This window comes from Mesoplodon mirus (assembly GCF_964341445.2).
Source record: "Mesoplodon mirus genome assembly, chromosome: 5".
NCBI classification, from domain to species: Eukaryota; Metazoa; Chordata; class Mammalia; order Artiodactyla; family Ziphiidae; genus Mesoplodon; species Mesoplodon mirus.
Window position 1 is genome coordinate 156,584,989 of NC_138980.1, and position 27,363 is coordinate 156,612,351.

The 27,363-nt window shown below is 41.3% G+C and overlaps 1 protein-coding gene across 1 annotated transcript in view; it reads left to right on the top strand.

Annotated features, from left to right (window-relative positions):
• ADAMTS12 (ADAM metallopeptidase with thrombospondin type 1 motif 12) overlaps positions 1 to 27,363 on the top strand; it is a 399,145-nt gene that overhangs the window by 255,904 nt on the left and 115,878 nt on the right. The window contains 4 exon segments of the mRNA XM_082622837.1: positions 10,531 to 10,664; positions 17,931 to 18,051; positions 24,663 to 24,907; positions 26,364 to 26,502. Of these exon segments, the coding sequence (XP_082478963.1) occupies positions 10,531 to 10,664; positions 17,931 to 18,051; positions 24,663 to 24,907; positions 26,364 to 26,502 (639 nt within the window).

Consider the following 27,363-nt stretch of genomic DNA (forward strand, 5'->3'; position numbering starts at 1 on the left):
TCAACAAAAAGAGAATTGTGCCATCAAGAGTTTTATATTTTAGGAGGTAGAGACACTGACCTAGTTAAGTGGATCAGTAAATGTTGAAGGTGAATATTCCAACTCCATGCTGAGCTCTATTGGAGATAAAAGAGAAGTTTATCAAACATGATGGCTCACTTCAAAACAGCTGAGGTGCAACTAAGCAATAAGTGGGGCTTGTAGGTATTCAGAAACTAATCACTGATGAAAGTGATTGTTGATGAGCATGTGGAACTGAATGTAATTTTGGCAGAAATTCAGAAAAGAAGATCATTTTGGTTTTGGAGTAATTTCAAAGAAGTCTTCCAAGGAAGTAGTTGATGATTCTTAAGCATGAGTAGTATTTCTCTTGGCATAAGGGAAGGGGAAGCCATTCAAAATAGAGTCATCAATTCCAAGTGAGAGAAGAAAAGCACAAGGAAAGACAAGATGGTAGAAAATGAATGAGAAACTTGATCAGAAATGAGTAAAAGCCAGCTCTGGGCCAGAAATCAACATTTTTTAATGTATAGGACAGTATAAGAAGGGTAAAAAGTAAAATCAAGCATCTAAAGGATGCATATCAGAGGATGGGGGCATAACAGAGTTGGAGAATGGAGCAGCAGCTTTGGCAGTGCTTCCCTTGAATCAGCACTAGTGACGCATTCTCTCCTGAAAATGAGGAAGAATCATTGACTGTGAGCTATAGATTAGCCTCAAAGAGTATCTGTGCTATTTGTTGTTATTCAAATAGAGAATGTAAGAAAGATTTTCCTGAGTTAAGGAGATTTGAGACAAGGTAGTGAAAAGTAACCACGTTTTTTGTGATTATTCAGTTTCTGAAATGCAGCATGATAGAACAGAAGAGGACTTGTAGATGTCAGCCAATGAATGAAAATTACATATTTGGACTGTTAGGAAAATGATATAGTCAATTGCTTTTGGAAAAAATAGTGCTTTTTCTTTTTTGTATCTCCAAAATATCCTAATGGCTGTTGGTTGTCATGGGCAACGTCTGCTCCTTGTCTCCCATTGTTTAGCATCATTCATGCTCTAGGGGAGTGAGTCATTTGGTTTTTGGTGCAATTTTACTTTATGATCCAAGCACTCGAATACAGGAAAGCTCATGTATATACTCATATGGGTGCGAAAAAACAAAGATAGTTTTGAAAGGTATAGCCAGTTGGTACTACCTATACCTGTATTTTGGACATTCTGTTTCGTTGGAACTAGTTGAGTCAGGAGTACTATAGACACTGAATGAACACCCTTCCAGGACTAAAATGGCATAGCTGCCTCAGTGTTGTGACAGGTGCTTAGTTTGGGATCCCCACACAAGCCAGATTCAGGGTTGAATTTGTGTCTGCTGGACTCTAATGGCTCAAGTAGCTGGATTTAGAATTAAAAGATTTGGTTCAGCTTGACTTTTCATTGATTTACAAGCATTTATCTTGTGCCCACTTTTTGCATAGCCTAGCAATAGGTATTAAAGAAATGAGAGCTATAAAAGTAGACACAGATTTCACTCACTTTGGAGTGATCAGTTTGCATCTGTATTGAGGCTGTATAAACCATGTGAGGGCATTTAGCTGAGTGCCATCTGCTTAACTCACCGTCTACCTGGGCTGTAAGCCTCCATTCTCCATCCCAGTGGTTTTCTTACAGGCTCCTGTGCTGTCATTTGAGCATAATGACTTACCTGCTAACCCAAGTAACTACCACCTTGACCAACACACTGATTTCCTTCCCCCATCAACCTCTATCCTACAGAGCTGCTATTTTCTTAGTTCTGGGCATCCCAGGTGACAACAATGTGGCATTCATGACAACTCTGTGCAGAACCCTTAATCTGTGCCAGGCATTGAGCACTTTACACCCTCCCAGCCTTTCCTTAGAAGCCACCAGAGGATAAACTAACTTACAGCAGAGTTTTCTACCCATTCAGTAGACGGTGTTAAGTGTCTTAGTAAGTGACCTTTGGCAGATTTGCTAAGTAGCCAATGACAGAAGAAGAATCATAGGTTCAAACATATGGAATAAGCATAGAATCTCCATCAAACCTTGTAGTTTTCAAACTCTGTTCCAGGGCTTCCAAAAATGTTTGATTCTATTATAATTTCATTTTCCAAAAGAAATAATTTAAACTATTGTTAAAAGTGCAATAAAGATCAATGCTTACACTCAAAAACAGTATATATTGAGTTGTAACATATCAAAAAACACCAATACATTAACTTACACAAATTAATTTGGTTTTCTACAGACCTTAGAATAAAAGTCTCCCATCAACACAATTTAATTGAGGAATATCCTGAGATTACAGGTCAGGTTGTTCTAAACTGTTATCATTTACAGCTGTTTGTGTGAGTGAAGATTTTTCAATGCTTTACAAACAAAAAAACCCACAGAAAAAAATTAGGTGCTGCAGCCATATGTCTGTAACTGCCATCTGTAAACTTGATTTCAAAATTTTCTATTCATCTTAATAGTCTCTTTGGATCCCACTGAACTATTTTTAAGCATTATATACTTGAACTTATAAAATTTCTGCTTAATAAAATCCTGATTTTTATCTGCTTTATTTGCAATATCTTGATAAAAGAAAAATAATTCTTCTGCTTAAAGGGTTTGAAAACTACTAATTTAAATCAACTTACTTTCCAATATAGACATTTCCTTTACCAACACTCCTGGCAAAAAAAAAAAAAAAAAAAAAAAGGCATCCAAACTCCACTTGATCATATTCATGGAAGCACCCGTGTGAAGAGCTGAGGCTATACATGTTCTCACTTACCCCCATCCCCATCCTTCAGAGATGAAGAAATGTAGTCTCAGAGAGGGCAGTAACTTATTCAGGGTTATAGTGTCTTATATAATGGAGCTGGAATTGAAAAATACAGTCTGTTTGATTAAGAAGCTGAGATACTTATACTAGCTTATATTCCTAGGGACTTGATTAGCCTATGTGAATAGAAATATGTTTACATCCTGCATCATCTATTAGGAAATGACCAGAACCTGATCTTGGTGCCATCACTTTCTTGGAATCTCTCTTCCTTTTTGGTTGTTTTTCTCAGAATCCCCAAACAACTCCTTATTAAGGCTAATTTTTTAGTTGTTGCTTCTGAATATTTCAACCCTATCAATGCTTGCTGCCAATGAGGTTTCCAGCATATGTGGAAGGTCTGACATGAGGTCAGACAACAGTCTTCTCCTCCTGGGATAGGATCCTTCAGGGACATCTGTAAGGAATTGTTGCAGTTGCATTCCCTAGGAAACAGACTCTAAGACAGATACTAGCATATGGGTAGTTCAACAGGTGTGGAAGGAGAGGGAAGGAAGAGGGGTTGGGCGGGGGGAGAAGCTGGGGTGCAGAGCACAGTCTCAGCAGGGGGCTTCTCCACCCCTCAGGAAGCTCTACAGCTCAAAGGACCTTCAGAGTTGCTGCAGTTGAGGTGGGGCAGCCAGTCTTTGAAGCCCCACGTGGCCCAGACATTGGTGTGGTCTGCCCCAGGAAGGAGTGAGTGTCCTTGGGTAAGGAAGCTCTCTTAGGCCAAGGTGACTACTGAGGACCAGTGCTGGCAGCACTCCTGGGAGGACCTGGGTGCCGTGCATAGAGTTTATTACAAGAGTACTTGGTGTTTAGAAAGAAACAGCCTTTAAAGAGAATGTCATTGTGGGGAGCAACCTGGGAGATCTAGCCAGAAGCCTCTCATTTCACAGACTAGGAATCTGTGGCTTCAGGAGGGAAAATGATGGAATAATAAGGATGATGTTTGCAGACACCCCAAAGCCAACCCCTTCACTATCCTCTACAAGAGAAGAGGGAAAGCTAGAAGACTTGCTAAACTGTATTCCTGGGAGCCCCAGTTCCAACCAAAGAGATAAAGATGGCAGCTTCACTGGGTCAGGCTTCTGGGAAGGATTTTAATTGGTACTGACCAAGCTGCCCTCGGCCCCCTGCCTTTCTGCCTTTCACTCTGCCCTCGAGCTGCCTGGGGTACAGCAGTCCTATCGCAACCATGCTGAGACGGCTGAGAGGAAGACAGGAGGAGTATAGCCCCTGGATTTCTTGTTAGGTGGGAGAAATAAATTCCTGTCCGTTTAAAACAAGGAAGTGACTTTTTTTCTCTTTTTCTTGTTTTTTTTTTTTTTTTTTTTTTTTTGCTACTTGCAGTGAAACTCATTTCTAACTGGTAACGAGAACAGGTTATATTAAACTTATATCAGTATTTGTTCTGTGTAGGTACTTACACTCAACACTTTGTATGCATTTCCCTAATTTTATCTCCACAAGAAAATCCTACATGGAAATTTAAGGTTTTGATCTAATTCCTATGGATGTGCTAACAGATTTAGAGATAAGTAACTTCTTAAACTCAGACTGTACAATAAAGCCAAGAGTTAGCCCTGACCTGACTCTGCAGACTAAATATTAACCATGGAAACAGAGACTGGGATAGGCCCATTACCTTAAGAACAATGCATTGAATTTTGAATTTTACCTAAGATGATGTTCATGTTTTTTTTTAAAAAAATAGATGATGTTATGGCCAAGGAGCTCTGGTGGGAGGAGAAGAGCCCCCAAAACTGTTTGTATTATAACAAATGCTAGGTTTATTAAACTTATGTATCCTGCCTTTGGAAATCAATTTTTTAAACATTTAAGCATTCTGACAAAATTATTACGTTTAGTAAACAATTTATAATAAGTTGCAATTCCAAATTTAGTGTCACAGTTCCTAACCATTTTAACTAAAAGACAGAACATAAACGTACAGTAAATAGCAAACATTGCTACATTTAGTGTAGTCTAAAACATCAATGAAGTGGGTTTAATTCATTTTTAACAATTAATTCTATTCCTGTTTTCATACCTTTCTATAGTTATGGTAGCATATATTAATTTTAATGCCTTCTTATGTTTGATGTATATTTTGATATATTTGGAGATTGCAATAGTACCTTATCAGAAAGTAAAAAAATACTATTTTAGACCAGCTGAAGTTACAGAGTTTGGGTAATTATTTGACTGATTTTTGGCTGGGTTTTTGGTCAGGACTTCTTGTTTGGTTTTGTTTTTGTTTGTTTTTTTTCCCTCAAGCTGATCTGAGCCTGGTCATTAAACTGGGCTTCTTTTTTAAGTTAAATGTTACTTATTAAAGCAACAAAACATTTTTAAGTTATGCCTTTTGCTTCAGGTTTAGTATTTCTTAAAATCCGGCAAGGAACCGCACACATGCACATCACAAAATCTCTTCTGCTCATGCACGTGTTCCATTGTCCAATCAGACTTCATTTACAAGGCACAAGTTCAGACGTAAAATTATTGAGTTTTAAGACAGTGACAACAGAGCATTCAACCAAGTGTGAGGCCCAGGGTGACCACACGGGACTCACACCCAAGGAGCCCTGCATGTAAATGGATTTTAGAAACTGGATTTTTTTAAATGGTGAAACTCAAATTTCAATCTACTCACAGAATATGAAATGCACCCAAATTTTTCCTTGACCTAAGAAATAACTTTTATCCTTCTTAACAAGTTTTAGATTTCGCTTCTAATGATCACTTCGTAAGATCATTATCCAAAAATGTTGGGCCACCCTATTTTAGCAGAATTGAAAATTCAGCCTTTGATTCAGTGAGTTCATTCAGTTCCCTAAGCTTCCTTTGAGAGTATTAATCAGACAGTGTGAGGGGAGAGTTCACCAGTCCATTAGTTTTAGAGTTTTCACTCAGCTGAAAAAAATGGATTGAAAAGCTAGAAGAAAAAAATCACACGAGCCCAACGAAAGGATGTGTCTAGGCAGGTGAGTATACCTGAGACGGTGAAACACTCAACTCTGTGGATGTTATGGAACAGACGATGTTGGTATCTGGGAGAGAGACTCTCTGATAGTCAGGTTGACCTTTGAGAACTAAGACCATCCGTTGCTCCTCCTGCCTCTTGGGGCAGAGCCCTGTGTCACAGGCCCACCTAATGACATACCCAGAGCACCAGGAAAGACAGAGAGGCCAGACGAAAGGGCAGGGAAGCAAGACTTCAGAGTCCACCTTGTAAACTGCTTCAATAGCCCTGAACCTTCAATTCACAATGGCCGCTTTCGAGCACAGCGTTATTTCTGGCCTTGGGCACGCCTGTGGGTCATAGGTGTGCAGGCGCTGGGGGTCACAGCAGCAGGTCTGTGTGCTGCTGTTGTTTTTAGCACAGATTATTTACTAGGTATTCCTAAGACTCCATAGACCACTGTACTTACATTCCCTAGAAATCTGTTTCTTCCTTACTTTAGTTAGCCTGTCTAATCTTGAAGGATGTACAAATCCAGTATCACAGAAGCAAGATAAAGGGAAGTCTCAAAATGAGGGCCTCTCCTCATAGAGATGTGTCATGATTATCACAGGGGAAAGGAGAGCTTTCCAGTTTTCTTGTTTGAGGGCCAAGACATTATTTATAAAATGAATATATGCTTCTTATAAAAATGCAAGTGTATACAATAGAATGAAATAAAAATAAATTCTTCTTAGCCCACCACACTTATTCCTCAGAGGCGAGCGCTGTTAACTGCAGGTTTCCATTTGCACACAAATGGACTCATATTTTGCCAGTTCTGCAACTTTTTTTTTTTTTTTTTTTTTTTTTTTTTTTTTTTTTTTTGCGGTACACGGGCCTCTCACTCTTGTGGCCTCTCCCGTTGTGGAGCACAGGCTCCGGACGTGCAGGCTCAGCGGCCATGGCTCATGGGCCCAGCCGCTCCGCGGCATGTGGGATCTTCCGGGACCGGGGCACGAACCCGTGTCCCCTGCATCGGCAGGCGGACTCTCAACCACTGCGCCACCAGGGAAGCCCTCTGCAACTTTTTGACTGATGGAGCAGAACACAATGGCATTACGGCTCACCTCATTCCCCTTAGTGACTGCATAGCCATCCCGTTATGTAAATGCAACTTAATTCATTTGTCCGTTTCTTCCTGGATAAAAAGTTAATTGCTGCAATGAACATCCTTGACCTCTGTCACTAAGGTCAAGGTTCATTTTTATGAATGAGTTGATAATCTCTTAGGATTGAGTTGATCTCTTTGCCACTTGGTCCAAAGGTTTCTCCCTAACAGTATCGATCACTGCCATGTCAGTTAATTAGTAAACATGGGTTAAGAGCCTTTGCTGAGTGTAATGATCTGCTGGTATTCATTAGGAAAGGTAAATGGTAATAACTACCACATTAAAACAACCAGATACCTTATTAGAGGTTTCAGTGTGCTATCCTCTGACAGTCTCCTCTGTGCAGAGACCAAGAAGGCCTTGGGCAAGAAGTAAGAGTCAGGGCTGGGATCTGAGCCCCTATGCATCTAACTCCAACGCTCATGTGAAGGAGAGCCTCCTCCCATGCTTTTCAGTCCTCACCAGTGTGTGTCTGGTTCCTCCTTCTCATACTGTGGGTGCCAGTAGCAGCTGATCAATGCGCAGATGACTGGGGTGCCCTTGAGGACATTGCAGTTTGGTTGAAGAGCTTGTAAAATCCATAGTCTTGGAAGCATAGAGCCGGGAGGACCTCAGTAGGCATTGTACCAGCTTTGAACCAGGTTCATAGTCACAGAAAAGGAAAGTCATGGAACCACCTACTGACCTAGCAGGATATAGAATTCTTTATGGTAAACTGACAAGACAGCGATTATTTAGAAAATGGTAAAACAAAGCATGAAATCAGTGCAGAATTGATTAGAAATGGCACAATGGAATAATCTGAAGGCGAAGAGGATATTTCAGGAAAGATCGGTATATGTGTGGGAAAGAGAATTGAGCCAGCTTTTGTCTGCTCTGAAAGAAGATTGGAATGATAGAAGCACAGCTTATGGGGTAACTGCAAGGACCTTTAGAATTCACCAGGTCATGATAAGGAGGTGAAATCAGCAACCATAACAACTGTCATTTGTCAAGCACTTACTGTATACCAGGTACCACGCTGAGTGCTTGACATACAGTCTCTGTCTTAATCCTCACTATTAATTACCCTGCAAGGTAGGTATTATTATCCCCATTTTTCTGATGAGGAAACTGAGTCACAGAAAGGTTAAGTAACTTCTCAAGGTAATATTAGACTTTCATGAGCTAGAATCTGCTACATCTGCTCTCTATAGAAGTAATGGCTTTTACATCTGCTCTCTGTAGAAGTAATGGCTCCAGAGGCTAGTGATTCTCACCATATTTAAGACCCATGAAAGATTATCAAAATGGAGTCCAGTGGGTATTCTACCAAGTTTGCTTCTCAGATATGATCCATGAATAAATGCATTGCCTAATAACACGAAGAGTGGTTACTTTAAATATCTCATCAAAGCATTTGTTTTTTGTTAAAAATAATTCTGTGCCTGTAGGTTAGGGGTTAATAGCATGAGCTCTAAGCTAAACCATCAGCTTCTACTGTACCACTCATACTGTGAGATCTTGGAAAACTTAATCTCTCTGTGCCTACATTTTCTCTTCTAAATGGGGATAATAAAAGAACTAACATCATAGGGTAGTTGTGATGGTTAAAATGAAATCAGATAACCACTGCAAAGCACAAAAAGATCTGGGAAATAACGTTCAAGTAATACATTGGCTGTTATTTTAACAAAGCAACATTCCCTTAGCTCACTAAATAAACAAGACTAGCAAAAGCCTCTGGGTAGTTTCATCCTTCAGGGAGGGAGTCAAACAGCACAAGCCAGAGGGAGTAAAACTAAGGCAGACATTGGAACTTCACCGTTCTGGAATTCAGTGCAATGCTTGCCTTTGGATGGGGGTTTACTTGCTGTGAGGACCCATTTTTACAACCCTGAGAGTGAATGCCTTCTTAGAATTCGCACCCTCAGGCACCTCTAGTTCCAGCCCTCCCCAGCAGGCTGGAACAGGTAATTCCTTTAGAAAAGCTCCAGAATAATTCAGGGCTGCTTCGTCTTTGTGCTTCATGTGTTCAAATAGAAAATCTCAAATCTAAATTCTAAAGCTCAAATCAAAGCTTTTGAAAAAGTGTTTCCCCGCCTCCATACTTCTACTTGATGTTTCCTGAAATGATTCCCTGGACTCAGCACACCTGGATGGATGCTCTCATCGCTCAGAGAGCAGAATTGCTCCCAGGTGGCTCTGTCTAAGCACCTCTATTCCAGTTCAGGCAGTCACAGAGCTAATCATGCTGCCAGGAAAGAAGATTTACAGTAATACTGAATTATGCCTTGTCTCCGGAGTCTGCTGGCCCTTTTCCGATGGCACTTTGTGATCTCTCCAACTCATTTTAACTTTATTCATTTTCTCAGACAACTTATCCACTGCAGTTTATATAAAATCAGTTGGTATTCTTTATTTGCTTTTACCTTTCTCCTTTAAGTTTTAAACAGATGCTTTAGAAATTGTCTCAAGTTCCTCCAGAGTTTCAGTGTTTGAGTTTTACTCTAAGTTATATTTGTGTAAGTTGTACACTTTTATTTCTTTACCACATGGACCAATGCATCCTTGAGCAGCCCTCCCTAGAGCTGTGCACGCTGGCCTTGCATTTGGGGCCCATCCACACTGAGGTGGGTCCAAGGCAAACGGCCTTACGGGTGGTCTCATCGAGCCCTCAGCTGGTCACACCACCAAGAAACTAACAGCCCTTCCCCCAGTAAACAGACCCAGAAGAGATCCCAAAAGGATCTTTCTGAAGAGGATATTCTCAAATTTTTCACTTAAAGAGAAGAAGATGTAACGTTCAAAGAAAATTAACTATTTGAATTCTTATCATATACAGATATTACCTATTAAAATTTTTAGGACAATTTATGTTTTAAAAGTTACCTCTTTTTCTGGTTATTTGAAGTACCTATGTATAGATACACATTTTATTAAGTAAATCTTTAGAACAATTCTGTGCAGGAGATCACTCACCAGGGAACAGAAAATTGAACCTTAAAATGGATTCAGTGCAGGACCCAGCACGATGGGATGGACCACTATGATAAGCAAGGTGGCTTCTGCTTTAGCAAAACAGCAGATCTTTCGTTTATATGTGGTTGTAAACCTATGTCCAAGGACTTCTTGGACTTGAGGAGAACAAGGGAGAATATTTGTTGGGGGTGGTTTATGATAGTGGCAGTGGTGTTAGTAATGAGCTGGCCCCACGGGAGCATCTCCCCTGGCGGTCTGCTTACTCTGCTGCAAAATAACAGGCAAACATGATGCTTGTCTGGAGTCCTGCATCACTGGTTGCTATGACTTATTTTCTAGGTTAACTCCAGATGCTCACTCCCTTATTTTTATAAGCACAGTTCAACATGGGATTGAAAGGTCTCATCGTTTGTAACAAAAGGCGTAGCATTTTAAAGCAATCTTCCAGGTTTAATTTGTTGTAAAATGCTTTAAAAGAAGAAGATTGCATTACAGCATGTGTCACAGAAAGGTAAAAGATGGGAATCTCCAGATGAATGACACTAGGGGATTCATACATACAAAATCCTGGGGGAAGGGTGCTGAGCAAGAAAGCTAACTTGCAAGGATTTGTCTCTCTTTCACTTCAGCACGTCCTTGTGAGCTCTACTGCCGACCCATAGATGGCCAGTTTTCCGAGAAAATGCTGGATGCTGTCACGGATGGTACCCCTTGCTTTGAAGGCGGCAACAGCAGAAATGTCTGTATTAATGGCATATGTAAGGTATTGGGTATGTTTCCTTAATCTACAACTTTATAAAACCATGATTTTTATTAATTCTGGAAGTCAGATGTGCTAATCTTTTGCTTTCGCGGTATTTGCATGTGGTCTGGTATTTTTATATGGTCTGTGAGACAAGACTTTTCAGTGTTCATCAAAATCACCGTTAGGAACTGAACGTCCTCCTGCTGTCGTCTTCATTTCTTGATCTGTTGATGCGCTCTGTGATATTATTTTAGGCATGAAGCTGGGTCAAGTTGAAGAAGAACCAAATTAAAGGAGGAATTACTAGGAAAAGGCAACTCGGATTATTTCAGTGGTATTGAATTGTTTGTTGGTTACTTGCCAACAGAGTTAGTTAAATTTGAGGAAAAACTGAAATTAATAATTGTATAGTGTTTTTCATAGAGCATTTTGACATTTCATTCTCCATTGGTCACCAACATGAGCTCCTTAGGAAGAGAGATGGCATGACAGGTAGTTATAAACCAGGTCTTCTGATTTCGATTTAACTTTTTCACATTGACTCCATTAAAAAATTCTGCCTTTATATAAAGTACTTAGATCTGATTTTTTAATGCTTTTATGTGTACAAACATTGAATAATTTATCCCCATTGCTCACAGTCTGTTTTGCAAGGAACTGATGAACAAGTTTTGTGATCCAACGCTCAGGCATAAATCTCAGTTTAAAGAGAAGGTGTTTTTAATCAGTGAAAAAAGAAACTATATACAAATACTCAACTAACTATTAGTAAAGCATAATGGCTTAGTGCTCAGGCTCTAGAATATGAACCCAATACCACTATTTCCTAGCTGTATAACTCTATACATCTTTCTAAGACTCAGTTATCTTTCATAAAATTGGGATATTAACATATTTTAAATTAAATAAGGTCATATAGGTTAAGCCCTTAACAGAGCCCCTGGCACACAATAAACACTTAATATATTTTATTTGTTTTTGCAAATAATTATCACAGTTTTTTCCACTGGACCAAATTGTTGCCATGAAAATCTCCTGCCCATAAATTGTTAGCACCCTGGGAAGGTGAATTTATCACCCTGCAGTTACTGGTGGACTTATTCCAGTAGTGACCAAGGCACAGGAGGCAACATGATGATTCCCAGGACTGAGTGAGCTAACAACAAGCCATAATCAGACTCTAAATTGGAAAGAGCTCAGGCAGAATTCTCTTCCTGACACACTAATTACCACTGTAGCTACAAAGAGCCAAAAATAATTAATATATTTTAGGTTAGACCTGTTCCCTAGAGCAGGAAAAAGTTTATTTAGCTAATTTAGGCCCAAACAGCCCCATTGCCATTTAATACAGTGGTTCTCAGGCCTGGCTGCCTATTAGAATCAGCTGGAAAGCTTTTAAAACCTACTGATGCCTGGCTCTATCTCCACCCTATTAATTCAGAGTAGCTGTGATTTGGTCCTGAGCACTGTTTTTGTTTTGTTTTGTTTTATTTGTTTTTTTTGCAGTGCGCGGGTCTCTCACTGCTGTGGCCTCTCCCGTTGCGGAGCACAGGCTCCGGACGCGCAGGCCCAGCGGCCATGGCTCACGGGCCTAGCTGCTCCGCGGCATGTGGGATCCTCCCAGACCGGGGCACGAACCCATGTCCCCTGCATTGGCAGGAGGACTCTCAACCACTGTGCCACCAGGGAAGCCCAGCATTGGTATTTTTAAAACTCCTCAGGTGATTGCCATATGCTGCTAGGGCTGAGAACTTTAGTCATCAAAAAATGAATGTGATGCTAAACTTATCTTTTAGACCTAAATACCTTTGCATGCATAGAGACAGTATCTTTAGCTTGTGATGGAAAAAACAGATATTTTGAACAAAACTTAAGGGGTCTTGGGTATCTCTCTTGAAACCAGTTAAATCAGCTTAATAGAATAAGCCAAATTCTCTCAGCTTGCCTTTTTCTTTCTGGATGCCAGTTAAGGCCTTTTAGAAGCTTTAATTACTTTCTGTCTACACCACACTGAGTTAAGTTTTTAAGCAGAAAAAAATATGTCAAATCAAGTTTACCTTAATAGCCTAAATACAGTTTATCTTTTAAAGATCTAGATTGTAGTTATTTTCAGCTTTTGTTAGTCTTCTTATTCATTTACCACAGTTTTTTCAAAGGGAATTGAACGTGTATTGAAATAAAAAGTTACACCATCAGAAAAAAATATATATGTGCCTAATTCATCTTCTTTGTGGATATGAAAATATTTGCTTATATTCCTATAAATACTTGTATTTGCTTATACTCATATACTTAGCTGTCTATTTGGAAATTACGATATTTGCCAACATTTTGGCATCATAGATTTGCAGATTTTGTTGTTGAGGAAATTATCGATCGTTGATCAGAACTGAATTTGTTTTAGGAAGTATCTGTCTGTGCCCCTCCCCCAATTTTTTAACTTGTCCTGAAATCCTAAGCTGCTTTTTCTCTATTTATTGAATTTTTTTCTACTATTTCATTTACTTAACTGTATCTACACAAGGCCAAGATTTTTAAGTAAAGTGGTATTTACAGTTAAGTTATTTTCTCCTTTCCTTTTTTAATCACAAGTACAACATGCAGTAAGCTTTTAAATATATGAGCAGATATTCCCACCCCTCTTCCAACTGTCCCAGCTCTGCAGTCTTACCTGCTGTCTTAAGACAGGCTGCTAACCATCCAACTTGCTCACCCCTTTCTCTTGGTAACCTTTGACTTTCAGTTCCTTCACTTGTCCCTTTTCTCCCAGTCAGCAAAGCTTTGGCTTCATTTCTTCCCCAAACAGCCTGGATGCCCTGAACTAGCACATCAGCCATCCCCTAGATTTCTCCTCTCAGCCTTCCGTCAGCCTCTTTCCCCAGGACCCTGATTCTGACCAACCCAACCACAATGATTTTTTGTTCTTACAAGCAGTCTACTATACACTTCTTAAAATAATAATTCAACTTCGTGAATGTGTGCCCTTACAAAGTCAGTGTCTTCAACCCCAGCCGAGTCCTTAACCTTACTCGACAATCTTCCTACCTGCCCTAAGTTAGCTCCCCTTCTCATTGCTCTCAGAAACTCTCCTGAACCTTCTTTGTTCTCTCTCAAGGTCATTTTGGCCATCTCAGTGATTGACTGAACACCCCAAAATCAATTTCTCTGGGCCAGATGTCTTTCTAGAAGGTCACATCCTATCTCTTGGCCCTTAAAATTATGGTGAGGAAAGCATTATTGCTGCTGTCCCATTTATTAAAGGACAATATCATTTACCTCTTCTTCTCAGTTAAGCATAACTGGCATTATCTTCACACTAAAGTTTCATTAGCTGGGAATGAATCTCCTCTTGAAACCAGACATCTTTCCAGTCTCTACCTTTGCCAAGGGACTGTAGAAAGAAATGACGACATTCTAAGTGGATTAGGTCAAGGCATCAGTTGGTATTTCAGTCCTCAGTTACTTGAGAATTTACTAAGTAAAACAGTAAAACTCATAAGGAAGAAATGATAACTGGTAAGAATACGTATTACTTATTCACTCATGTAGGGCTGAAAGCCTAGTGAAAGACTGGGACCTGACTTCTCTAAGTAATACTCAAGATAGGATGCTCTTCAGTTCAAATGGCAGGGTCAAGAATTGATGATACGCTTCTGCATGGGAAAGGAAATAGTCATCGGAATAAAGAGGCAACCTACAGAATGGGGGACAATATTTGCAAACCATATATACAATAAGGGGTTAATACCTAAAATGTATGAGAAACTCCTACAGCTCAACAGCAGAAATACAAATAACCTGATTTAGAAAATGAGCCAAGGACTGGAATAGACGTTTCTCCAAAGAAGATATACAGATGGCCAACAGGTTTATGAAAAAGTGCTCAACATCATTAAACATAGAGACATACAAGTGAAACTCATGACATATCACCTCATACCTGTTAGGATGGCTATTACCAAAACACAAAAGATAATAAGTATTGGTGTGGATGAGGAGAAATTGAAAACCTGTGCACTGTTGGTGGGAATGTACAGTGGTGCAGCCATTATGGAAAATAGTATGGAGATTCCTCAAAAAATTAAAAATATTTATTTTAATTAAATTAAAATATTTATTTTTTAATTAAATTAAAAATACTTAATTTTTACCATATGACCCAGCAATGCCAGTTCTGGGGTATATATCCAAGAGAATGAAATCAGGATCTTGAAGTGACATCTGTACTCCCGTGTTCATAACAACATTATTCACTAGCCAATATACGGATGGAAACAACCCAGATGTTCATCAACAAATGGATAAAGAAAATGTGGTATATACATACCATGGAATATTACTCAACTTTAAAAAAGAAGGAAATCTTGATATTTTGACAACATGGATGAGCCTGGAGAACGTTATGTTAAGTGAAACAAGTCAGTCGCAGAAGGATAAATGCTACAGGATTCCACTTATATAAGAATCTAAAATAGTCTAATTCATTGAGGCAGAGAAGAGGATGGTAGTTGTCAAGGGAACAGTGGAGAGTTGCTGTTCAACGGGTATAAAGTTTCGTTTATGCAAGATGAATGAGTCCTAGAGCTCTGCCGTGCAACGTATTGCCTGTGGTTAACAACACTGTGTTGTGCCCTTAAAATTTTGTGACGAGGGTAGGTCTCATGGTAGGTGTTCTTACCACACACATACACAAAAGGGACACAAGGAAACTTTTGGAGCTGATACATAGGTCTATTGCCTTGATTGTGACAATGGTTTCACAGGTGTTTGTACGAGTCCAAACTCAACAAATTATAAAATTAAATATGTGTAGTATTTTATATATCAGCTACACCCCCAAGAAAGCTGTTTTTTAAAGAAAGAAATAATGATAGGAAATTAAAGGGATTTTCTTTTTTTAAAAAGAAATGCAGCCTGTTGGGAGGCTATCTGGCCTCCTTAGAGGTACATCGGAGGAGAGCCATACTGGATCAGAGCCCCTCTGATCCGGCTGAAGGCAGAAAGACAGTATTGCTGTGGCCCTGTTGCCAGAGCACAGGATGTGGAAGAGAGGAATGTCTGTTCATTTTCCCCTGAGAGCCTTACATTTTCTGTATAGCAAGGAGGACGGGCTTCTGCCGTCCTAGGCCTTCGGTTATGTACTCAGTTCGGTGTTGACTGTGTTGTGCGCAGATGATGGAGGAACAGAAGGGTGAAGTCTCTACAAGAACCACTCACTATGCTGTGGGCCAGCCTACTGGGGTGTGTGTGTTTCCTTCTCTGCCCCTGCCCCTCAGGGATGCAGGCAAATATTGCTGGGGGAGAAAGATGGGCTCAAGGTATTTGTTTTTCTGGCTTTCTTTCCTTTTTCCTTCACATTTTTTATCCATCCCCTCTTGCTAGAGATTTTTTTTAAGCACTTCAGTATGTTGCAAAGTATGTTTCCCTGGCTGGTTCCAAATCAGTGAAGGAATGACGGTCACTGAGAATAGGATTTGTAAAAGTCAGCTTATTAGGGGATGCTCAAGCTTGACGTAAACATATCACTTGTGACGGGTTGGCACTTTGCTTATAACCAGTGAAGGCACACATCCAGACAATTTCTTTCTTTTCCATTGTGATTAGTGTCATTAAGTTTTTTAAATCTCTTAGCAGTTTATTTTTCCCAACTGGGTCAAGTAGCACCGTCTTTGCATCTAAAGGAAGTTAGACATGGTTAACCTGAGTAATGGTGCTATTTTTTGTCTGTGGGCCTTAATTCTCTGTTTAGAATTAAGGTGGAGGGAGGGTGTATTTAAAGACCTAAATGGTTCTTCCTTTCAGTCGATTTGAGGTGGCTTTAAAATAAGAAAGGAAATTATCTTTGAGAGAGAGGAAAAAACTACCTGGGCACAATTCTTCTTCCCAAACAGAAAAGAAAAATCCAGTTAATATAATATGGTGTAGGGTCTTCACTGGTAGCGCAGTGGTTAAGAATCCACCTGCCAATGCAGGGGACACGAGTTCGAGCCCTGGTCTGGAAAGATCCCACATGCTGCAGAGCAACGAAGCCCGTGTGCCACAACTACTGAGCCTGAACTCTAGAGCCCGCGAGCCACAGCTGCTGAAGCCCATGTGCCTAGAGCCTGTACTTCGCAACAAGAGAAGCCACCACAGTGAGAAGCCCGCACACTGCAAAGGAGAGTAGCCCCCACTCGCCGAAATTAGAGAAAGCCTCCACACAGCAACAAAGAACCAACGCAGCCAAAAATAAATAAATACATAAATACATAAATAAATAAATAAAAATTTTAAAAAATATATAATATGGTGTAGTTTTTCCTCTTTCTTCTACCACTGAAATGTGGTTAAGGAATATAGGCCATAGAAGAGAGCAAGGAACGAAGACTTCAGTGGAAGTTCACGTGTTTTCCATGACTTTCCATCTGGGTGTTAACGATTCTCTGGTATTTGATGCTACCAAACACCCCAAGTTTAATTACTCTCCTTTTCCAGAATGGGAATTGGATGGGAAAGGCTTGGCCGTATTGGGGGGTGGAGGAGAAGGAACCAGTGGAGAGGGAAGGATGATGATTTGGGAGGACCAATGGACAGAACACTGAGAAGTGGTCAGGTCCAGAGCACAGGAACAAGATTAGGCCTGGCTCAGGGGAGAAATGACCAGTTCCTACTCTGCAGCTGGAGGGAAGGAGGTCAGGATGGTTGGGATATGGCTACATGTGACAGGTGGTGGGGCTGGGGTCATAGGAGGCTCCAAAGGATCTGCTGATGGGTCTGCAGGTCCGAGATCTCATCCCTCACGGGACTGGAATGGTCCCAGCATGAAGCCAGGTTTTCCCCCCAGGGCTGCCAGTTCAGACAGGAACCAGAGAGAACATCCCCAGTAAAGGGAATGAACAACTAAGTATAAGTAGAGTCATTCCATCATCCCTGGGAATCTCATTAGAGAGGAGGGGGCATGAGGTTTGCACATCTGAAAGGGATTTGCTGCTCCACCGACAATGATTCCAAGACATTTTCATGGTTCCATTTTTGGAAGTGTGTTCAATTCTGCCTCTCACTCAGGGGAAATTACAGATGCATTCAGTGTGTACCTCTTTCCCCTCAAAGCAAGTATTTCCTTTAGCATCAGTGGGTGCTTTGGGTATTCTTCTGGCCACCACGAGGAAGAGGAAACATTTATCTCGTAACTGCCCCCGCCACAATCTCATCCAGAGCAAAGGGGGGGAAGGAGGAGTCAAAAGTCCAGGGCAGATGTGGCCTCTCTTGCCTGTGTCATTCGTCCTCAACCTCTCTTCCCCGCAGATGGTCGGCTGTGACTATGAGATCGATTCCAACGCTACGGAGGATCGCTGTGGTGTGTGCCTTGGGGATGGCTCAGCCTGTCAGACTGTGAAAAAGGTGTTTCAACAGAAAGAAGGATCTGGTAATAAACAAATAAATAATTGAGGTGGGAGGGGGCTGAGAATGAAGGTCAAGATGGAGTGTTACTCGTTTTAAGCAGATTGTGACTTTCACAGAATTCAAAATGGGTATAACCTTCACTACAAAGGGATGAAGGTTCTTTGGCAGTTTTAGGAAAGGGGTTGAATGCTAAGCAATTACAGGAAGCATCACGTTGCACTAGGGATCAAAGATGGCTTAGTGGCTGTGCACAGGACCAGGCTTAAGAGTGTGATCCTTGGAGAGGATCCAGGGCTGAAGGCCAATGGACCTAGACCTGGGGGAGAGAAGAGATGAAAAGCTGGCTGAGGAGGATGCAGACATAGGAGCGGGTTCTGTAACTGAGGGCAGAGAAGCCAACAGTGGGTTTAAAGGCAGAGGAGTCGGGGTGTAGCTCCAGGACCAGAGGAGAGGCGAAGCAGGGTTGCTTCAATCTGCTCTTATTCCCAGTTCCTCCCTGTAAGGGAGTCCCAGCCAATGGTGCCTTAAGGCTCTCCAGGTGGCTTCTCCCACCTAACACGCCCTTCTTACTCACATCGCACTATTCCTTTCCCATGATTACCTTTTTCGAGGTTTCTTCCTTGTGCAGCTTTGGGCTGCTGATAATCCTCAGGGCAAGCAGAGCCCATCCTCATCCCAAATCAGCTGTGACCCTGCAGACTGTCTTCAGTGAAGACAGTTCCCATGATCCCTTGGCACCAGCAGTTGCTGAAGGCGTCTTGGGAGGAGGCTAAGTTAGGCCTGGAGGTAATGAAGACAACTGAGAGCATCTTAGTTTAGTCCCCCTCATCCCCTCCTCCCCAAGAAATACCCTGAGACAAGAATTCAGGTACCATTAGTTTGTATGGAGGTTGGAGAATCCTGGGAAACACCAGTAGGGCATTGGAGGCAGTGAAACAGAGAAAGGAAGGCAGCCAGAAAGGGAGTGTCATTAAGCCAGTTATTATATAGGAGCCAGTGTAGAAGTTGTACTTCCAAAGTTTTCCCGCCCAGGAGGGAAGGCGTTGAGACAGTACACACCAGCTCCCACTAGTCATTGCTTGACGCTGCTTTGGGGAGGTGGGCAGATCTGGTTGTTAATTCTCTAAATTCCAGGGAATTCAGGTGCCGGAAATAGGGTGGCCAGGGTGCACCACCCAGGTAGAGCCAGAGGGGATGGGGCAGTATCCCACGCTGGGGCTGGGGTGATGCCTAAGGTGGAAGTGAGATATAGTGGAGCACCTCCCTTCTAGACTTGCTTAACACCTGGGATGAAGTTACTGAGTATGCCCCTGAGTATCCGGTGTGGTCATTAAATGACCTATTTTTCCCTAGCACACATCACCAAAATTTGGACTTAATCCGTTGACTTCCTAAAACTACCCCTCTAGACTCCTCTGGCCTTAATTGGCTTCTCTAGACCTCACCAATGCCAGGCCCTCTGACCACTGAATCAAATCCTGGTCTTATTCACACTGGCCTGTTTTGTTTTGATGCTGGGAACAAGGGACCACATTCTCTGAGCATTCTGGAACTCTCCTACGACCAACTGCATCACTTAGTGCCCAAACCACCAGCCTTGATTCCTACCTCTTTTATTTCATCATAACCAGAATGTGCTCAACTTTTGTTTGAAATCTTTTTGTGGAACTAGAACAGTTACCATATAAAATTCACCTTTAATTTTATATTTTAAATGATACATTTGTATATCTATTGAGTAGGTTTGATGCACATAGTAATTTTAAGTCTTTTGGCACAAGAAGTTAATTCAATTTCCACTGTCTGATATACCTCACATACAATTTTTCACTTTATCAATTCAGCATGTTGAAAAAAAAATCTATAATCTAAAAAGCAGAGGAAAGACACAGAATGTCCCTGTTCTTCAACTCATGCTGCCAGTATCCATATCTTTAGAATAGGAGATTGCTGAAATGGAGTAAAAGCAGCAGCTGCCTGGAATTATGTGTGTACCTGACGACCTGGATCCCATCTACTTATGGATTCTGTGTGTTTAGGTGCTTAGTTCTTCCAGCTGTAGCTCCCTAGACTCTGCCACTGATCTTTATGGTCAAAAGATTAAATTCATATAGAGTTAGGAATTAACAACAATTACAAATTATGCTAAAATTACCATCTTAATCCCACAATGAGGCATGTTCTGGTTTTGCTTGCAGCTCCCTAGGCTCTGTGACAAAATGAAAATGATCATGAACGAATGGAACCCATTAAGAACACTCACAGCACAGGTCGGCGGGCTGTGGCCGCAGTGTGGGTGTAGGGTCTATACAAGTCTGGGCGGTGGGACATGAGACCCTTTTAGGAAGAAATGATACGGCTTCATGACTCAAAGTTGCTCCTAGGCTGTTCCATAAGGTTCAATTTCTTTGCTGTAGATTCAAGAGAAAATAGGGACCTTTCTAAGATTTTAGGGAGGGTGAATGACGTGAGGAGGTCAGTGTCATAGAAAGACTAGTTTGCCAGCAACATACAAAATTGCCCAGAATAGGAGAGCCCAGTGCTGGGAACCCAAACATTAACCCAGGTTCAGGAGATAAGGGCCTGAACTAAAGAAGTTCATGTAAAGGGGATGAGAATCATATAAGAAAACATTCCAGAGACAGAATCAGAGGCAGAAGGTAGGACATAATGATAAGAGATGACATGGCTTTCTTGAAACCATGTTTACCAAAATACCACCTTACTTGGAGACTGTCCTATGTCATGCTTTCCAGGAAACCTTGAGTTGGAAGGGGTAGGGAGAGTGACTGGACATATTACACAGGAGTTTTCCCATCAAAAGAGCTGAAAGACCTCCAGGGCTCAGGGCTGTGAGGAAGCATTTAGGGTCAGGAAGCCCCTGTCGGTGTCTATTCCCTCTGCTATGTTTCCACTGGTTTCTAGCAAGAGGATTATGGTTGCTCACAGTGTGTTCCAAGACTCCAGGCCCCTTACAACACTCTTTTGAAATAAGGGAGGCTAAAACTCCAGATCCAGGGTAGTTTAATTCTCAGTACATCTGCCTGGCGAATGTATTTGTACGTAGCTCTTCCTCCCTGTGATTTGTGAGCAGGTCAAATACAGTTTTGGATCTGAACCAGACAGCAACGTGTCACTGCTGTCAAGCCAGGCTTCAGAAGATGGATCTATCTTTCCCAGGAGCCCCTCACAGAAACCATGACATCTTGGCCTGCAGTGAGGATTGTCTTGCTTGCCACACACTGACAGCACAAATTTTTTTTTTAAAAAAAAGACAAGCTGGTAGTTGTAGTTAAATTGCCTGGGTTAATAGTATGACCTCTTTATAAACACATTTTTATTTGAAGTGACAGACTGGAAACCGAATATGCCAGTGGGTAAATCCTTTTTTTAGAATAGTTGAATAAGATGCACATTAGCACCAATAATCCATTGTCACTCTTATGATATGTCTTCAGAAGTGAGGCAGGTCTTCTGCTCCGTCCTCAAAGGCCCTGAATATTCTTTTAGCTCAAGGTGTTCAAGACTCAGTAATGGGATGGTTTCTCCAGGTGGTCTCCATGGCCCTAGGGGCTCCTTCTTTGAGGTCAAGATTATGTTTTCCACTTCCCCCAATACTGGTGCAAAAGAATCGTGTTTACTGAGGAAAATGGAAGAAAAGTGATTTACTGAATGAATATATTCATCGTTCTTAATACTTTGGAGATATTCTTACCAGCCCTGAGAATCTGACCTTGACATAGAATGAATGTCTCAATAACCCTTCACCCCCTACAACTTTTTACTATGATTCTCATTTCTGTAAAGAAGACCCATGAGGATGAGATATTCAAGGGGATTTTTTTCATCTCTGTTCTACCTATCACATTTTTTCATTAAAAACGCTGTATTAGGTGTTGGTTAGCAAAGCCTGGTTATAGATGTGTGTGTGTGTGTGTGTGTGTGTTGTGTGTGTGGCTGTGTGATGTAGCATAGATTTCTTCCTCTCTTGGGAACTCAGTTTCCTCATTTTATAGATAAAGAGATTGATGGTCACTCCCTTCCACCTAAATGTCCATTAACAGTTGGCTTATTAAATAAATGGGTTTATGTCATTTTGGCAGTTGTTGAAATGCTAAAAAATGTGGAAAGATATATAAGCTATATTAAATTTAAAAAGCAATAGTTAAAATAGTTCACATAGTATGATCTCACTTGTTTAAAAAAGTATGTGTATGTGTGTTTATACATGAAAAGAAAGGTTTTTGAAGAGAATCCAAGGAACTGTTAACTGTAATTATCTTTGGGACATAGGACTCTGGGTGGAGGGAAATGGAAACTTTTACTTTTCATTTTATACTCCTCTCTATTGTGGGTTATTTTGTCATGTGTAAAGGAGTCTGGTGGCTATGTTATGGTTCTTTTTGACTCCAAACACCACAATTTTATCTTTTGGGTTCCTCTTAGATATTCTTTTGCAAAAATATATTACAAATATGTATTGCTTTTGCTCATGGCTAAAGCTGCCTCCGTTTACATCTTTCTACAAACTGTCCGGAAGCAGCAATTATATTCAATGAAAGCTTTTATTTTAAATTTGATGTACTTCGCCTTTTGATAAGACAGAATCTACACAAAATATTTCTAATTTTAGATTTTCTTAAGTGGAAGATAAAAGGCAAACTCTTTTGGGTTTTTCTCATCTAGTTCTCACTGTTTTTTGTTTTGGCTTGGTTTTTTGTTTGTTTTTAAACAAAGCATATGGTGGTTGCCATATTCTTTAATGCTAGTTGACTTTATGCGTGAGCTCTGCTATGAGAAGCTCTGCTATGCTGCAGGGAACAATGCTCCAAAGGCATTTTAAGCAATTGCATCACCCTCAATTACATGTGATTAAATATATTCCCTGAGCTAGTTGTAACTTAATAGTTTCAATCAGCTGTCTCAGGCAAGTGTGTGAGGACCCAGTGGAATTTAATCAAGTACTTCAGGCCCCATACTTCACTCCTTTGGATGGGAGCTGCCAGTTCGAAAAAATAGAGCTGAGGTTGTGGCCTGTACTCAGCTTCTGACTAAATCATTCCTGCTGGCCAGATGTGGGTTTTGACTCCCAGGATCCCATGCTATGTTAATGTCTGAGGGAAAGAGAGCAGTCAGGGCACTTTTAGGTGACAGAGATGAGGGTGTGTTTGTTAGTCAAAAAAAAAACTTAGGGCCTCCCTGGTGGCGCAGTGGTTGAGAGTCCGCCTGCCGATGCAGGGGATACGGGTTCGTGCCCCGGTCTGGGAGGATCCCATATGCCGCGGAGCGGCTGGGCCCGTGAGCCATGGCCGCTGGGCCTGCGTGTCCGGAGCCTGTGCTCCGCAACGGGAGAGGCCACAACAGTGAGAGGCCCGCATACCGCAAACAAACAAACAAACAAACAAACAAACAAACAAACAAAAAAAAAAAACCTTAGTGTATATCCAGTAGAAAATGATCAAGGTCTTAAAATCAAGTTTTGTATGGAAAAGGTAAAGGAACAGAGAACATTTAGCTTAGAAAAGATCAAAATAATTGATTAGTAGAGCTGGGAGGGATGTCAGACATCATCTCATTCAAGCTCTCATCTCATTCAATGTCCTTCATTGTGCAGATGACATTCAAAGAAGTTAGGTAAGTCAATGGACATCATGGAGCTCATTCTTGGCAGTGCAGAAACTAGAATCGGATGTCTGACTCCCATGCCTCAGTACTCCTTGCTCAATGCCAGCCCCAGCATCTTTCCATTCTATCACAGCTATGAGATGATGGCTCTTTTGAAGCATAAACAGGATGAATGCATAAAGGGCTTAGCCTAGAGCCTGGCAAAGAGAGGCAGCCATTAGGTGTTCATTCCATTTCTCCCCAGTGGGTCTCCTACGGTAACAACCGATAAGCAAGGATAAGACTGTAGCTAGAATTGATCATGGTCTTTAAATAGATGTCCTCTGTGCTTTTTCAGAATGTTGGATTAGAACACATGAGAACAGCAAAAGTTTATATTTCATCAAAACATAAAAAAAATGTGAAAAAAAACCTTTCTAATGAATATAATTGTCCAGCAATATAAAAAGCTGTGCTCTGAGTTGAGTTTCTCATCACAAGCTGTATTCAAGAGCGCCAGGTGGCAATCAATCCAAGATTCCCTCCAGAATTCTCTTAATGAATTTAAGCTATGATTAAATTACTTCTAAGAGTCTGTCTTTAGAATGAGGATGAGTGAAAGGATGTAGCCACTGCAATGTTTAGGGAGATTAATCTGATAGCAGCAACAAATGCGGAAGCAGAAATGCTAATGGGAAGCTGTCTAGGGGCTGTAACATTTTGAACTGTCAACAGAAAATCACAGAAAAATAAATGATGGATCAACCACAAAAGGTTCAGAGTTCAATCGGCATTTATTTCACCTCTCCTCTCATAAAACTGATTACATAATGAGTCACAAGGCTCCTGAGAATTCTACTCATGGCCAAGCTTTGAAAGTTCCCCGTAATTAGTGCATCTGCCAGTCCCAGTAATCACCCAGCAGGAAGGCAAGGGCACTAACTGATGGAGATGCTGGGAAGAGGATGCATGATGCATCAGAAACAGACTGTGTTCAGCTAAGCTTGCATGCCTCTCTTCTCTCCTTAGGTTATGTTGACATCGGGCTGATTCCGAAAGGAGCCAGGGACATACGGGTAATGGAGGTTGAGGGAGCTGGAAACTTTCTGGCCATCAGGAGTGAAGACCCTGAAAAATATTACCTCAATGGAGGATTTATTATCCAGTGGAATGGGAACTACAAGCTGGCAGGGACCGTCTTTCAATATGACAGGAAAGGAGACCTGGAGAAACTGATGGCCACAGGTCCCACCAATGAGTCAGTGTGGATCCAGGTAATGCAGAAGCAAAGGAAACTGCTAGCATGTGCACTAGTTAGGATCTTTCTAATTTTCTTTTCCAAGGTGTTTGCTAGGGGATATTCATTAAGAATCCTTAAACCTTCTCTTAGCAAGGAACACGGAGGGAAGTGAGATATTAGTGTATGCTGCTAATTCTTTATTGCCTAAAATTGGCAAAACCCTTGTGATGAAATGCCACGGGCCCTAAAATCATCTGTTGAATTTAGTTTCCAGTATGGTTGACAGGCTATTTATTTCAGAGTGAGTGTTCCTCAGGTATAAAAGGGATGCTACCAGTCTATGTCAGCCTGGCATGAGTTTCCAAACAGCTTTCCAGCAGTGGTGATGAACTGACATGGTTCTTTCACATGTTATCATGTGGTTGTCCTCAGGCAAAAAGTTTGACTTCGTGAAACTCTTGGAGAAGAGAGGGGTAAAGATGTAGCATGTGCTCTTCAAAGGCACAAGTGATTTGTCTTTCATACTAGCAAAGAACTGTAGAAAAGGAGCAGGGTAATTATACCAGCAGAGCAAGGCAGGTTTGGGATGATGGATGGCCCAAGACAGTCACATCTAACTGTAATTCAGAAGTTAGAAGGAAGTCATTTCAGAGCCAGAGATCAGAGCATTCACAGAAGCTGGAGGTCAATGCTTGACAGCTATGATCCATAAGTGTCAGGAGACCTTACATCTTATAGGCCCACCCCAAGGAGCAACCAGTCTACCGCCTCTAAGTGTGAGATTAATCCATTTCAAACATGTGGTAAGTAGATTGCCTGCAGGAGAGGGAAGTGAGGGGAGGGTCCCAAATTCTGTCTCCAATTTTATGCCTTGGCTAAAACCCATGACCATTTTAATCCCAGAACGATATGCTTTCAAGAAAACTAACCAGCCTCAGAGCTAGAGAAGGACACCATAAAGCAACAACAACGGCAACAAAAGTTACTGTTTCCTGAGTGCTAGCTATATGTCAGACACGATCTAATCATATCTAGTCACATTACTGTCGTCTGTTTAACCCTTAAAAGCACCCTATTAGTCATGCTATGATTATCCTCACTTTGTAGATGGGGAAAGTAAGGCACAAAGAGATTAAGTAACTTACCCATAACCACAAAGTTAGTAAGTACGCAAGGGCACAAGGTGACCTACCAGCCTATTGTTGGAAAGGACACTCTGGTCATTCCCTCAGAGTAATTCCCGTATGATTAGGCCTCCCATGAATACCCATGAGAATTCAGTCAAGAAATAATAGAATAGGAGCAGATTAACTATAGACATATGTAGACATGCAGGTGGAAGTAGAGGTATTTATTTAATGGTATGTATTCCAGTGCACACCTCCATGACTACGTTAAGATGATGGACATTGTACAGCATTTCTATATGACTGTGGTTGGCAGTATAAAGTCACAACAGAGTTTGACATGACCCCACTCTTGTCCTTTAGCTTCTATTCCAGGTGACTAACCCTGGCATCAAGTATGAGTACACAATCCGGAAAGATGGTCTTGACAATGATGTGGAAAAGCTGATGTATTTCTGGCAGTATGGCCGCTGGACAGAGTGCAGTGTAACGTGTGGGACGGGTGAGAACAGCTCCTCTCTCTATGAATCCACGTCAGCTTCAGAATAGGCCATGGAGGAAGTTTAAGCCAGCAGTTTGCACTCTTGCCCCTAGGTCTGCATGGTTCCACAAAGATGGCCCAGGGGCCTCTATGGGGAGTAAATGTGTTGGTCATGGTCTAAAGAAAGGGGCACTTTTTCTTTTATCAGTTTTACATACTGTCCTCCATGAAAGGTTTTGTTTGCAGAAAGGGTTACATGTCTTTTTTAAAAAAGCAGACCAGAAAGGTTTATAACTTCTCGGGTTGAGGACCTGAGGACCACAAAAGTCAAACCACCCACCAGAGGTATCCTTTAAATCACGGCCAAATCCAGACCATAACCATCTCTCCTAATTCCTAGCCCAGTGTTCTTCTGTCTCCAATTTACCAGTTTTTCATAGCTACAAGAAAAACAGTTTTCTCTCATAAATCAAGCATTGGAGAGATTCCTTGCTGTCACGTGTGTCAGGATGGGACAAGTTCTGCTATGGTAACAAAGAAATCAAAATCTTAAGAACACAATGAAGGTTTATTTTTAACCCAGTCTAAATCTGGCACAGATTAGATAGCCCTGGTTCCTCATGTAGCTGAGACATCTGAAATTGCCCCACAGGGGAAGGGAGAAATTGAAAAGGCAGACTGGGCCTTAATAACGGCCTTGGCCTGGAGTGATGCAAACCACTTCTGCTCATGTCTCTTTGGTTGGCTTCAGCCCTGTGGACCCAATCCAACTTCAGAGAGAGGCTGGGAACTGTAAAGGAGTATGTGTTTGTAGAGTGCGGACTCTTGTGGCCGCAGTGCTAGATGAACATTTCTGGGGCCTCTGGGGGCAGGGGTCGGGGC